The sequence below is a fragment of the Dryas octopetala genome, chromosome 5 (genome assembly GCF_963921425.1).
Source record: "Dryas octopetala chromosome 5, drDryOcto1.1, whole genome shotgun sequence".
Classification (NCBI taxonomy): Eukaryota; Viridiplantae; Streptophyta; class Magnoliopsida; order Rosales; family Rosaceae; genus Dryas; species Dryas octopetala.
Window position 1 is genome coordinate 4762404 of NC_141370.1, and position 13108 is coordinate 4775511.

Genomic DNA, 13108 nt, shown 5'->3' on the forward strand with positions numbered 1-13108 from the left:
ATAGAATATATATATATATATATATATGTAGTGTGGTTCAAGAATAGGCGTTCATAGTGTGACTAACCCACGCCTTTTCGAGCATCCCTTACTGTTCGCAAGCCATTTTTAGTTTTTAATATTTTTCTCATTCAAAGTTTATGATTTAGGGTTTATTCTTGGATTTGAGTGTTAATATCACTCTTAAATTCTAAACCTTAAATGATTTTACACCCTAAAATAATAATTTTTTTCAAGATCAAAATTAAGAACTCAGAAACACAGTGGTTCGAATGGCTAGTTATTGGAGTTTAAACACACATACAGACAAATATCCATAGAAAGCTTCAAATGTGGATTTTCGCATTTAACCAAATTGCACATCTTTTTGTTTAGACCACCACGCAATATAGTTCAATTATCTAATATGTATATATTTTAGTTCTATATTCAAAGATCATTTCTTAAAATAAATCAATAAATTCATAAATTATTAATCATTTAACTATAATCAAATAAATAAATAAATAAAATTTATTGGATAAAACTAAAACGACAATGATGTTATCAAATAACTTAAAATTTTCTTATTTAATTAGCGGAAATTGACCTAAAAAAATTGGATGATTTTGACCACATCACCATAGGTCAGAGAGAAAACGTCAACATTAAATTTTCTTGAATGTGAACGTCCACAATTGAAATTACATGCATACACCTAATCCCATTCAATTAGGCCCCCCACTTTCTCTTGCCGCACCATGATACAAACTTTGCACAAAGTTTTTCTTACACATAATTCTATGTTGATCCACCTAGGCAAATTTTTTATATTTGTTTCTGGAATTGTCATTTTCAAATTGTAATAATAGGTACTTTTAAAAAATTAAAATCTCTCATGATGAACCTGTGCATTTTAATGATATAAAGTGGCCGCCACTCTTATACAATGTCCAAAAACAAAATAATTATTGCCAAGTAAAGCTTAAAGCTGATTATTAATAAAATTAAAAAAGCTTAAAGCTGATTATTGACAAAAAGAAGAAGCTTAAAGCTGATTATGAGTGTTTCTTAAAAGCATCACTATCACTAGCACTTTGGGTCCACAAACAACTGGAAATAGGAAGAGGTCCAAGTGAAATGAACATGTTGTTACTAATATGAACATGATATCAGGTTACTTGCTTCTGGGAAGCTTCTTCATTTCTCATACAAGCTGCCAACCTTGACCTTATATACCTCTCTCTTTCTCTCTCTGGACCTTAATTTATGATAATTATTATATATATAGACTATATAGTATATACTATGAATCAGATATATCCAGGGATGGAGAGTTTGTGGGCTGTGGTTGGACTTAATTCCATTTACAAGTTCCACCACTTTTGGGTCCTACTTTTAAAGTTGTTGTTGGGCTATGGTCAAGCCTGTGGACTATGTCCACTACTGCTTGCAAGTTGCAACCTAATTCAAGGTGCTTAATTATACCAGGATAATATTTACCTCTGTTATGTTTTTATTTGGATTTAAAATTGAGTGACCTAATTTTAAGGTACTGATAAGTTAAAAATTTAATCAAAATTACCATAATACACAAAACTTGTAGGTAACATTGAAACTAACACAAGTCTAACCCACCCAAAATAGTTTCAGTAAGCGCCAAACTGAAATTGTAAACTGAAACTGAGAATACAGACATATTTGGACAAATATAAGTTTTATATACCAAAGAAACTAAGAGAATTCGAGAGAAGAAAATTCAAAATGAACAAGATTGACAAAAAAAACGAACTGAAAATAAATTAAATAACATAAGTGATCTATAGGTTACAAATGTTACCTTATTGTTACATTTTAACAATAAGTATAGAGATTAAGTAGGTGTCATACTGTAGTTTATTCTTTAAAATATGAATGGAATCTCAATTTGATTACAAAAACTAAATAGAAGAAATTAGCATTTATCTAGAAGTTCATGTGAGAATCATAGCTTTCTAATACCAAAATTTAATTAAAATCATCAATAAATTACTTACATTTGGAATTGAATATTAGAAAAGCATATGCTTTTTAAATTTTCATTGAGATTCACATCATATGACACACACGTGATAATATCTTAACCACATTTTGACGGAATGAATAAGATTAAAAACATATTGAACCACAAATGTATAAATTTTTTTTTGGTGAGAATACACAAATATATAATTAAAAAATTTAAACCTGTAACATTAAAACATCACCCAAATCATAAATGAGTTCATTTTTACTCTCCACAAAAAGGTGATGGTGAGCATTACCATCATAGTAAATGAATGACACGTGTCATAAAAAGGTGATCAGGTGACTCGTGTCAACTCGTCTCACCCATCCAATATGGTGGTAATGCTCACCATAGTGAGCAAAAATGATTCCAACCATAAATACCGAAAAACATATTGCAAATGCAGATCAACCGTAAAAATAACATATTAGTGACAAGAACTGCAGTTATAGGAACATATTGCAAATGCGCGTTATTCAGTTCAACTGTAAAAATTACTATTATTAATTAATCCAGATCAACAACTTGCATACACTATAAAACAAAGGAGTAACACTACATCTGTCTTTTTATTCTTTAAACCGTCACCATCCAATCAAAGCCATGATTATGCTAAATAAGTTGCCACTAATCACGGCCTTGAGTAATCTCTGCTTTTCAGGTGTGTATGGTGGGTACCTCAGAGTAGAATCTCCACTAAAACTTCTATAAAGAACTGCCTTCTTGTGGCTAAAAGCATCAAAGGAGAATTTTCCATGGTATGAACCCATTCCACTCTCCCCAACTCCTCCAAAAGGTAAACCAGCAGTGGCAACCTGCACAGTGGAGTTTCTAACATTTATATCAAGAATTAATTGGCCTAGTAGTTAACACAGATCAATTTAAACTAAAACATGACTAATTAGTTTATCGGCATAAATAACGACAACATCATATTTATAATTTTACATGTGAACCTTGAGATAGTAGTAAGTACAGTCCTTCTCTAAAGAGGATGTCTGCATTTTTCAAAATTTGCGAATACCGATACAGTGCCGACATGGGGTAGACAATGTGTTGACACGAAATTCCAAAACTTGCTGCAACACAGCAGAAGTTGCTGCAGCACATCATCTGTGTCGACACACTGTCTACCCCATGTCAGCACTGTGTCGGCATCCACAAATTTTGAAAAATGCGGACATTCTTTCTAGAGAAAAATTTGTAGTAAGTATGTCCTAAGTCATTTGTGCAAGTTTCAGATTGGTAGCTATTGGACCTTCTCAATCACTGATTAAGCTACAGATTAATCATGATCATTAATTAAGTTTGAAAATATTTGATTTTGGTTTGTGAATATGCAGAAATATAAACTTGTATTGTATGAGTTTGAGAAGAGAAGAATCACATGTAGGACTGTATCATTGATGAGCATTCCTCCTGACGATATGTTTTCCACAAAGCCCTTCTTCAGCTCCTCATTGTTAGTAAAGAGATATGCTGAAAGAGGCTTTGGCTTTGAGTTTATCACGTCAAAACTGCCTTCTATCTTTTCAACCTACGACAAATCAAAAGATAAAATTAGAGGGACCATTTCACTAAATAAAAATGATAAATAAGCAGGAAAAAATAACATGGAAATTAAGGAATCAGAATAGATGAATTTGCGAAGTTTAATGGAAAGAAAGGAAGGAATGTTTTTATCTTTGCCAGCCATGAAATCTTCTTCAGTTTTTCCTTTTTTTTTTTTTTTTTTTTTTTTTTTTTTTGCTTTGGGATGAGGAATACTTATTAAGTAAACAAGTCTACTTCCACATCAAATATAGATGGCCTTCCCCTCTTCATTTTAAGCCTCACCACTCCAATTATCGAATCTTGAGGGATTTGGAGTTGCCTTCTGAAATTGTCAGAGGTTGAGAAGGCTGCTTCACTTGGCTTCTCTGTTCTACCTGCAGTCTGTAGCCTGAGCTTTCCATTGGTTCAGTTTTGCATAGGGTTTGTGGAGGCCTTTTAGGATGTTAGGGCCTTATTTATTTGTGATGCAGTTTGAAATTTTGCCCTTTAAGCTTATTCAGGTTATAAATTCCTTCATTTACCAAAAAAAGAAATTGAGAGACATTTCCTTGGTCATACTCAGTAACTGGCACCAAAGCATAATGTACCTTCTTTGCTAAATACTAAAAGTAATAATGTAGTCTGAGTACTTACAGTAATAATAGGCATTAGTGGCCCAAATATCTCCTCCTTCATAATCTGAGTGTCTTCTGGAATATCCAACAAGATAGTTGGAGCAATTTTCCTGCATTGAATATAAGGAATAAGGATAATTGATTTAACAATTGTACATGCTGCTTATATAAATTTGTAACATTCGTTAACAACCATGGGGAGGCACTGTCATACTCACAATTGGTTCTCATCCATTTGGCCTCCAAGGACAATCTTATCAGAGACCTTATCCTCATCCAAGAGCTTTGCCAAACGTGCAAATTGGGTTGAGCTCACTATGCGGGATATATCCTTTGAGTTCATTGGATCTTTCCCAAAGCAATACTCCAGTCCATATTTTAGAGATTCTATCTGTTAAGTAGACATGCTTTCAGAAAAAAACATTTTGAAGTAAGCTGGAGAGGCTCAATAGGTATATACATATACCCCCACACATATGTCATGTGAACCCCTCTTTTGAGTGGTCATACATGTTGACGAGTAGTCCCTTTTTTGGATGACTAGCGATTGTTAGGTGTAAAATTTATTAGAGTGAACTATATGTGGCTGCTCCGATACTATATTAAAGTATCCAACCCAAAAGCTCAAACTGTTAGGTGGAGAGACTCATGCCTCGTTTGATGCATATGATTGGATTAGATAGGATAAATGGCTAGATTCATGTGTATTCAAGGAAGTAGCTTTTAAGTTGAAGGAAGAAGATGGATTAATCATATGGGGAAACTTATCCCTTCTAATCTTCCCAAAAATGGTGGGATTAGTTGGGGATAAGTTCCCCCTTATAGCTAATCCATCTTATTTCCATCTTCTTCCTTCAAGTTATAAGACATCCTGCATCTTCCTTGAATACAAATGAATCTAGCCATTTATCCTATCCAATCCAATCCTATGCATCAAACGAGGCCTCAATGCTAAGTACATATACCTATATTAGACACTTAGCCCAACCAACATGAGACTAGTGCTCAACTAAACATACACTACTCTATTCCCAAGGTTTTGGACGAGACCATCTCACCAACTTTGGAGCAAAGTCTTTTGTTGTGATGATATAATCAACAGCAATGCAAGCTTGTCCATTATTCAAAGCCCACTTGCCTGCTATTATTCTCCTGACTGCAACCTTAAAATTAAAGAGAAACAGTTGAAGCCATGTCAAAAAACTTGGAGGAATCCGTCACTCAGGCGGTTGATGTAAGAGAAAGTTAGAAACTCTTACTTCTAAGTCGACATTTGAGTCGACAACAGCAGGGCACTTTCCACCCAGTTCTAAAATTACAGGTGTAAGGTGTTTTGCAGCAGCAGCCATTACAATGCGCCCTACTCTTGCACTACCTGCAAAAAATACAAATACTACGTTATGATATTTTCTAGCTAGCTAGGAGTCAATGCTGGCACGAAGAACAAGAACTATTTAAGTACAATGCTACATATATAGGCCACGTTTGGTGTCTAGGATTGGATTAGTCTAAATTCAAGGTATATTGAAGGAAGAAATAGAGGCTAACTTATAACTTTTGTCCAAGTTGAAGGAAGAAGATGGATTAGTCATGAGGGAAACTTATCCCTTCCAATGCCCACAAAATGGTGGGATATCATCTCCTTATGACTAATCCATCTTTTTTCTTCAACTTGGACAAATTTTTTTAATTAGCCTCCATTTCTTCCTTCAATATACCTTGAATCTAGTGAATTAACCTATCCAATCCAATCTTGAGCACCAAACAAGGCCATAATGAATTTTCATAATTATAATTAAAAAGTAAAGAGTTATTAGGTATTAGCAATGAATTCTGCACACTAACCTGGGACTGCAAATATTCATTAAATTAATCATAGTAGATTTCACTGATAACCATTTTAAGTTGCCTTGAAAAATTAACTGAAATGAATAACAGCCTACCAAAAACTGTACTTAAAGGGGAAAGCTTTAATTTAATGAATGAACTTGTGTTTGAACAACAGAAACCTCTACCTCAATGTAGAGAATACATCAATTACTGGTGCCAAGGGTTGAACAAATCATTTGAGTTCTCAAAAATGTTGATAATATAGCCCATTTCTTTTACCCTGAGCAATACTATATATAAGCTACAAACCCATTCACAATCTAAGGATGTCATATAAAATTCAGTAAGATCATAATAATAGAAAGACTGATAACCTGTATAGAGTATCTTATCCCACTTCTGCTCTAATAGTGCAGTTGTTTCCGGAACAGCCCCCTCAACAACTTTTACAGCAGAATTGTCTAAATACTCCTCTACTAGTTGTGCAAGAAGTGAAGATGTAGCTGGAGCAATTTCTGAAGGTTTTAGCACAACCGCATTTCCGGCTGAAATAGCTCCAATGACTGGATCAAGAGATAACACTGGAAAATAAAACAAAACACATATTATTTAAAACAGAAACCTATCTTTATGAGCACAGTTTAGTAGCTAGGGAAACTACAACAAGGTGGGCGATGAGAAATCAAATCTGAATATACACATACCTAAGCTAATCAAATAATTAAAGTCTCCAAGACTAGCACATCAAATGTGATCAACTATTCAAAACAAGCACCACATTTCATGAACTTTTAAAGGAGATAATTAACATCTAAAGGTAATGATATAAAGGGGATGAAATATTTTCGATGTAGATTTTAACAAGTGAACGCACCCAACAAACTAAAAGAGTATACATTTGCAAACAATGTTTGTATATGTGTCTGAGAGAGAGGCCACAGGCCAGATATCATGTGTGTTCTAAGAAGACGAAGACTTCTAGAAGATGGTTATGCCCGTGTCCACACATGTGGTATACTTACTGGCATTTGGACCTCACATAAAGACTTAGAGAACAATGAAAAAAATAATCACATATCAAGAGGTAAACAGAAAATAAATTAGTATCATATGACTCTTGTACTTTTTAAGGTGCAATTCTGGTCTAGAAAGCAAACAGAAAAGGATGTAGAGCATAGAGAAGGACAAACAACACAAAAGCAACTATCAAAATACCTATTATTTGAACCATGGAAGCTAGCTTAAATGCACCTTATACTTTGAATACTCTGGTAGGACTTTGAACTAAGAAGTACGTAACTTGTGTTTTGTATAACTAGCTAGTTGTGAATTGTGCAGCAACATATTAACATACAGAAAGGAAAGTTCCATGTTGAGATGACCAACACAACCCCTAGAGGTTCTGACACAATTTCTGCTGATGATGGATATGTTGTAATTGAAGTATTGACCTGAAAAATGTATTGAGAAATTTACCTTAGATTATACTAATTATAGTAAATATTCGAGGATGTATTGGTCCGGAACAAGGATTGATGAGAAGACTTTTCATCCTTGTACCTGACCAAAAGAGTATTTACTCTAATTACCTTTTGTGAGATCATCCAATGTTTCAAATCGTTCAACGCCTCCTTACATGAGGATTTTGCCGTAGCAATCTGCATTAAGCAAATGTATTCCATGTAAACAATTATATGCAAATTTAGATACAGTCCGGCCCCATGTACTCCATTGTATATTCCACATGATATAGAGAAGAACCCAAAACCTACATAACTAATACATTGATGAAGTAGAACCATTCATTTATACATGAAAATACTACAGAGTACAAGATGTCACCAACAAACAATAGGTTCAAGGGACTGCCCAAAGAGATCTGATTTAGAACTTTCACCATGGGAATTTGAATGTGTTACCTATTGTGATAATGTTATGGGTGAATGATAGAGTTTTGAGTTACAGAAAGTCTTTTGAGTTACAGAAAACAAAAACAGGAAGTTCACCATCAAGGCAGGGGAAACATATATTGGTTATGTTAAGTTCAACCCATGCATCTTACACTAAGATATTTTGTTGCAGAAATGGAAGCATCCCTCAAGTTCATGAATGACATAGGAATAGGTTTAGGCTTCATTATTAATGGTAGTCCACATTTTCTTTTGCTTTCATCCTCAGTACAGCAGAGATCCTTTCTCATTTGGTAGCTGCTCACTTATAAATTATTTCCCTTGATACAACAAGAAAGCAAATTTTTTTAAGCAATTTATTAACTATAGAAATCATCTACAAAGTACCTTTAAGCAATCAACTGATTAATAATTGTAGTGGCATGTTTCAGCCAGAAACTCAGGACTCACCACATGAACTACATATGCTTGTAATTTCTATTATGCTGCATCCACATGGTCAGATATTGTTCGTTTTGTAGTTAACCCAACCCTCATGAGTTGACACATATGAGACTTCACTTTAACTTCACCTGACGATATGGAACTCAACACGTAAACGTTGTGTTCACCCTTACCCTATCTTCCAGTCACCTCAACCATCTTGACTATACCTGCCTATGTATCTAGTTAGCTATTATACCATTTATTAGGACCCAAGATGCATTCAATACCCAGAAGGGCTAGTTACTTGTGAAACTCCATGTAAATCAGTAAATGCTTATAAAGACCATTAACCCACTACCAGAAAAACTTACTTATCATGGGTGTATACACGCGATGAGAGAGATAGACGCAATGGGTGTATACATTCGTTACATTGAAGTTTTTCTCAATCCACTACATAACTGGCAGGGGACTGAACACACAATCATATGATCCACATACAAACAGAAGTGTCGTACCACGTTAACTGATACTATAACAGAGAGTCCCTATGAATTGTAGACTTCAAAATTCAAATTGTAGTGAACTTAACCACCATTATATGATACGATATGAACAAACAGATTAGCTGAAAAGGCACTAAAACTAATATGGAAAATCAAAACGGGAAAAGAATGAGACCTCGGATATAAAGGCTTCAAGTGCGGGCTTTGAAAGGTCCTTATAAAGAGCTTCAGTAATCTCTCTCTCTTTTTCTTCAAGCATCTTTGCAATGTTCTCCAACTGTGACATTCTCCACTCATAGCTTCTCGTCCTTCCCGAATTGAAGCTCTTCCGGAGCTCCTTAACCAGCAAACCTGTTTTCTCAACATCCCATGTTTGCTTTTCTTCCACCTCCGCCGTCACGGCCGATAGAGTTGCATTACAACTTTTAGAGCTACCATATATCCCAACAAACAAACACAATGCATATATATCAACCAGAATATAAAGAGAGAGAGAGAGAGAGAGAGAGAGAGAGAGAGAGAGAGAGAGAGAGAGAGAGAGAGAGAGAGAGAGAGAGATGTTACGAATACGAAGAGAATATAAGTTTCGGGAAAGACAGGTGCGTCTGATAGTTCTTCTTTCTCTGAAATCCGTAAGCCAAAGCTCTGCTACTGCCACTACCCACTAAACTGCTTCCATTATCAAACGGGTAAGGTCAAATTACAATTTTAGCCCTTAGTTTTTGTTTCGAGAAAAGAGATACTTTAGTACAGTAGATACATAATAAAATCAAGAGATAATTCCAGTGCTTAGTTTTTTTTTTTAGTTAATTTGATTCATTTTCCACTTACGCTTTCTCTATTCATACTCGAAAGTATGAAATTGATCATTAATCCAAGAACATAATATTCAAAGGGCAAATAATATTAATGACATGAGTGCTTAATATTGAAAAAAAATCTAACTATTTGTCTTGAAACCTTTTTTATTGTAATATATTAAATAATTTATGTTTTGTTAATTAAGTTTTGTAATTACCAATAATTATTTAGTTTAGTAGATGTCACTCATCTTCTTTTATTGGAGTAAATTATGAGTTCAAACCTTATGACATCAGTTGGTTAATAAAAAAAGGTCCATTGATTTTAACTATTAAATTTCAATAACTCTTTAGTTTAGGTACCAAAATTAAATAATATTTTCGATTAAGTACTAATTAAAAAATCAAACAAAATAATAAAGTAAAAGGTATTAGAATTTATAAATATTACATCACATGTCATTACAATAAAAAAATAAAAATAATATTACATTACAAATATTCTATTAATTTATACTATATTATATTTAAAAAAAAAAATCAATCCAATCACAATTTAACTGTGACTGTCTTGGTAAATTGAAATAGACAACTCACACCACTATACTATATATTATTTTGAGTAAAAGTATTGTTTTGATATCTATTTATACTATATTATAGTATAATTTCTCTATAAAAAATTCAATTAAGTCACAACTTAGATGTGACTGTCGTTTAGTCATAACTAAATTTGAAGTTGTGAGTGTCGTACAGTCACAACTAAATGTGAAATTAAGACTACATTAGCAAATTTTCAAGATAATATAAAAGTCTCAAGGGCAATTTTGTTAAAACCTTATAAATTTTAACTAACACTCATCATATGTAGGCCAAAAGATAAAAATGTTAAATGAAAATGCTCAAATTAAAAAGGCCAACATGTTTGTGACCTAATCTAAAAAATTAGATTTAAATTTGGTAGTTCAATTGAAATATTATATAGTCTTTATGCTATACCAAAAAATTATTAGAATTTGATATTTAATCCTAATTTTCTATAAAAAAAAAATACTTTGCAATTAAGGTCAAATCTAAACTTCCGTCAATTAATTAATATTCCCATGTGCTATACACATGTGCAAGGCCAGCCATGGGTAGGGGGCCAAGGGCAACTGCCCAGACCCTACATTAAGGGGCACCAAAACTTTTTCACATCTATGTGAAAATAAATTAAAAAATTAACATGATTGTAGAAAAACCTATTTTTAAAGACACTCAATTCGTTTTCATGTGCGAGCCAAAATTCCTTTTTAACTAATGATTCAAAAATAATTATTAAGCTATAAACAATAAACAATTAGACCTTGTTAATTATATTAATTTGTTCATTTTTTGCTTGAGAATGGACGAGTGTATGTATAATCTCATTTTAAGTTTTGCCTCAGGCCCCAAAAAAGCTCAAGACTAACCCTGCACGTGCAACTGTGCAAGGGTAATTTGGTCTTTTTGATGGTTTCCTAAAGCAATAACATGCACCAAACAATCCTTTTAGGAAAGGTTCAACTACTAATGATGGAAAAAACAAGAAAGAATAAAGTAAGAAACTTAGGAAATGATGGAATATTGAGTTGTGTTTCTAGAAATCTAGTTCACAATCTTTAATGGTCTGGAATATCAGATACTTAGCAATAATGTCATTAATTTGAATAACAGTAGTAAATAAATAAGAGTAGAAGAATCACCTGCAATTCTTAAAAAGATCAATGTAGAGGCCTTTCATGATTCACAGAGAGAGAGAGAGAGAGAGAGAGAGAGAGAGAGAGAGAGAGGCAGAGTTGAATGGCAAATTGGGAATGGCTAGCTGCTGAGCATTTGTTGAACAACAACAGTGGTCTCTGCTGAGCATCACTTGCCGCAGGGACCAGCTGAGCTATCAACCCGCCAGCCACTGAAAGCAAGAGGAGCCAAAACGTATGATGCTTTCTCAGCCACTCAAAACAGAAGAAGATAATGTTGGAGACACTTCATTGGCCGGCCTAGCTGTTTGCATCATAGCTAGGTGTACCGATATAATTGTACCACCGCAATGTAGGGGTCACAATGTCACATGCTCCAGAAAACTACTACTTTCCCATTTTTGTTGTTTTTCAGGAAGACATAACCCGAACTTAAAACGTTTTCCAACGACACGGTCAAAAATACGACTAAATCAATAATTAATTTGTATATAAATTATTTTCAAGCAGCCTCTTCCGTTAAGAGATTTTTTTAATAATTTTATTTAAGGGATTCTTTATACGCCCATTATATACTGTATTAGGTATCTATTTAAAAATTATTTATATAAAAAATTAGACAAATCAGAAATTATTAAGATATCTAATTTTGATAAGATAAATTGACAAATATAAATTAATGTTTTCAATAAACACTTGAGGGATGACCATTTAATCGAACAGTGTTATGTTTTCTATTTATCTAATTTTTGGTAAGATTGATCCTTAAATTGAGGCCTAAAATAAATGGTTTCGATTATCAAAATATAATATGGAATGAGTCTCATAAGGAATCCCTCATTAGAAGGGGCATGTATTTTCAAATATGTTCAATTTAAAAATGTTCCTGTAAAATAACTAAAATGTATTAAAATTTTTTTTTTCTCCTTTATTTTCTTTCTCAATAATGCTATGGATCACAAATTTGGATCTTAAATAATGTGTTATTACACATGTTAATGTTTTACTTATTGTGAAATAAATAATCTTTAAGATGAGCTATGTATGAATCAATAAATACTAACATATTATTTGGAATATAAATTTAAGATCCCTAACAGTCTAACACTTCTCTTTCTTTCTAATACCCTTTTTCTGTATTAAAATTAGATATCTTAATAATTTCTGATTTATCTAATTTTAGATATTAAATTAAGATGTAAAAAGGGATTTGTTCTCCCTCTGTATGTCCTCAAAATCGGCCATATGAGTCTTCCTAAGGTCAGGAGAAAACAAATCCCTTTTTACATCTTTAATTTGAGGAATACGAAGAAAAACCCATGTAAGTGAAAGCATACCATCTCTCTCTCTCTCTCTCTCTCTCTCTCTCTCTCTCTCTCTCTCTCTCTCTCTCTCCCCTTGGTTTAGATTTTTGCTCTTCTCAAATGTTCGAGTTGCAGCTCATCTCATATGGGTCAATCCCAAATTTTCAATGTCTCCTTTAGAAATTTCAAGACTTGGGTTGTTGAAAGAGATGGCTTCAAGAATTGGGTTTGATGAGCCATGAAAAATCACACCGCTCAAGTCATGACACGCGGCCAGGGGAGGTGGACAACCACAAGGAAAGTTACACCGAATATCATGCAGGACAAGTTCATCTGGACCAAGTTACCCCAAATTCAAGGAAGGAGCTATTTACAACCGAACCACAAACACCAAACACGCCCAGGAGGAAATTCGAACCT

The 13108-nt window shown here is 33.5% G+C and overlaps 1 protein-coding gene across 2 annotated transcripts; it reads right to left on the reverse strand.

Moving 5' to 3' along the window:
* Window positions 1-2427: 2427 nt before the first annotated feature.
* On the reverse strand, window positions 2428-11561 carry LOC147283686 (aldehyde dehydrogenase family 3 member H1-like). 2 transcript variants are annotated; one of them, XM_086243374.1, is made up of 12 exons: window positions 11391-11561; window positions 9437-9535; window positions 9042-9297; window positions 7614-7682; window positions 7379-7475; window positions 6399-6605; window positions 5454-5569; window positions 5253-5357; window positions 4413-4585; window positions 4214-4304; window positions 3414-3563; window positions 2428-2841 (listed from the first exon to the last, which is right to left on the reverse strand). In XM_086243374.1, the coding sequence occupies exons 1-12, from the start codon at window positions 11426-11428 to the stop codon at window positions 2611-2613; spliced, it is 1632 nt and encodes a 543-aa protein (XP_086099500.1). In that variant the 5' UTR covers window positions 11429-11561; the 3' UTR covers window positions 2428-2610. The 2 variants fall into 2 exon arrangements, with proteins under 2 accessions (XP_086099500.1, XP_086099499.1); XM_086243373.1 differs by having other exon boundaries at window positions 9431-9535.
* Between the last annotated feature and the right edge of the window lie 1547 nt (window positions 11562-13108).

What these genes read in the sequence shown, in the direction of transcription:
- LOC147283686 (XM_086243373.1), bottom strand. Translation starts at nt 11,428, where the DNA reads ATGAAAGGCCTCTACATTGATCTTTTTAAGAATTGCAG. An exon ending in TTGAAGCCTTTATATCCGAG is followed by an intron (nt 7,683 to 9,041) that starts GTCTCATTCTTT and finishes TGCTTAATGCAG; the next exon opens with ATTGCTACGGCAAAATCCTC. An exon ending in ACTCAAATGTCGACTTAGAA is followed by an intron (nt 5,358 to 5,453) that starts GTAAGAGTTTCT and finishes TTTAATTTTAAG; the next exon opens with GTTGCAGTCAGGAGAATAAT.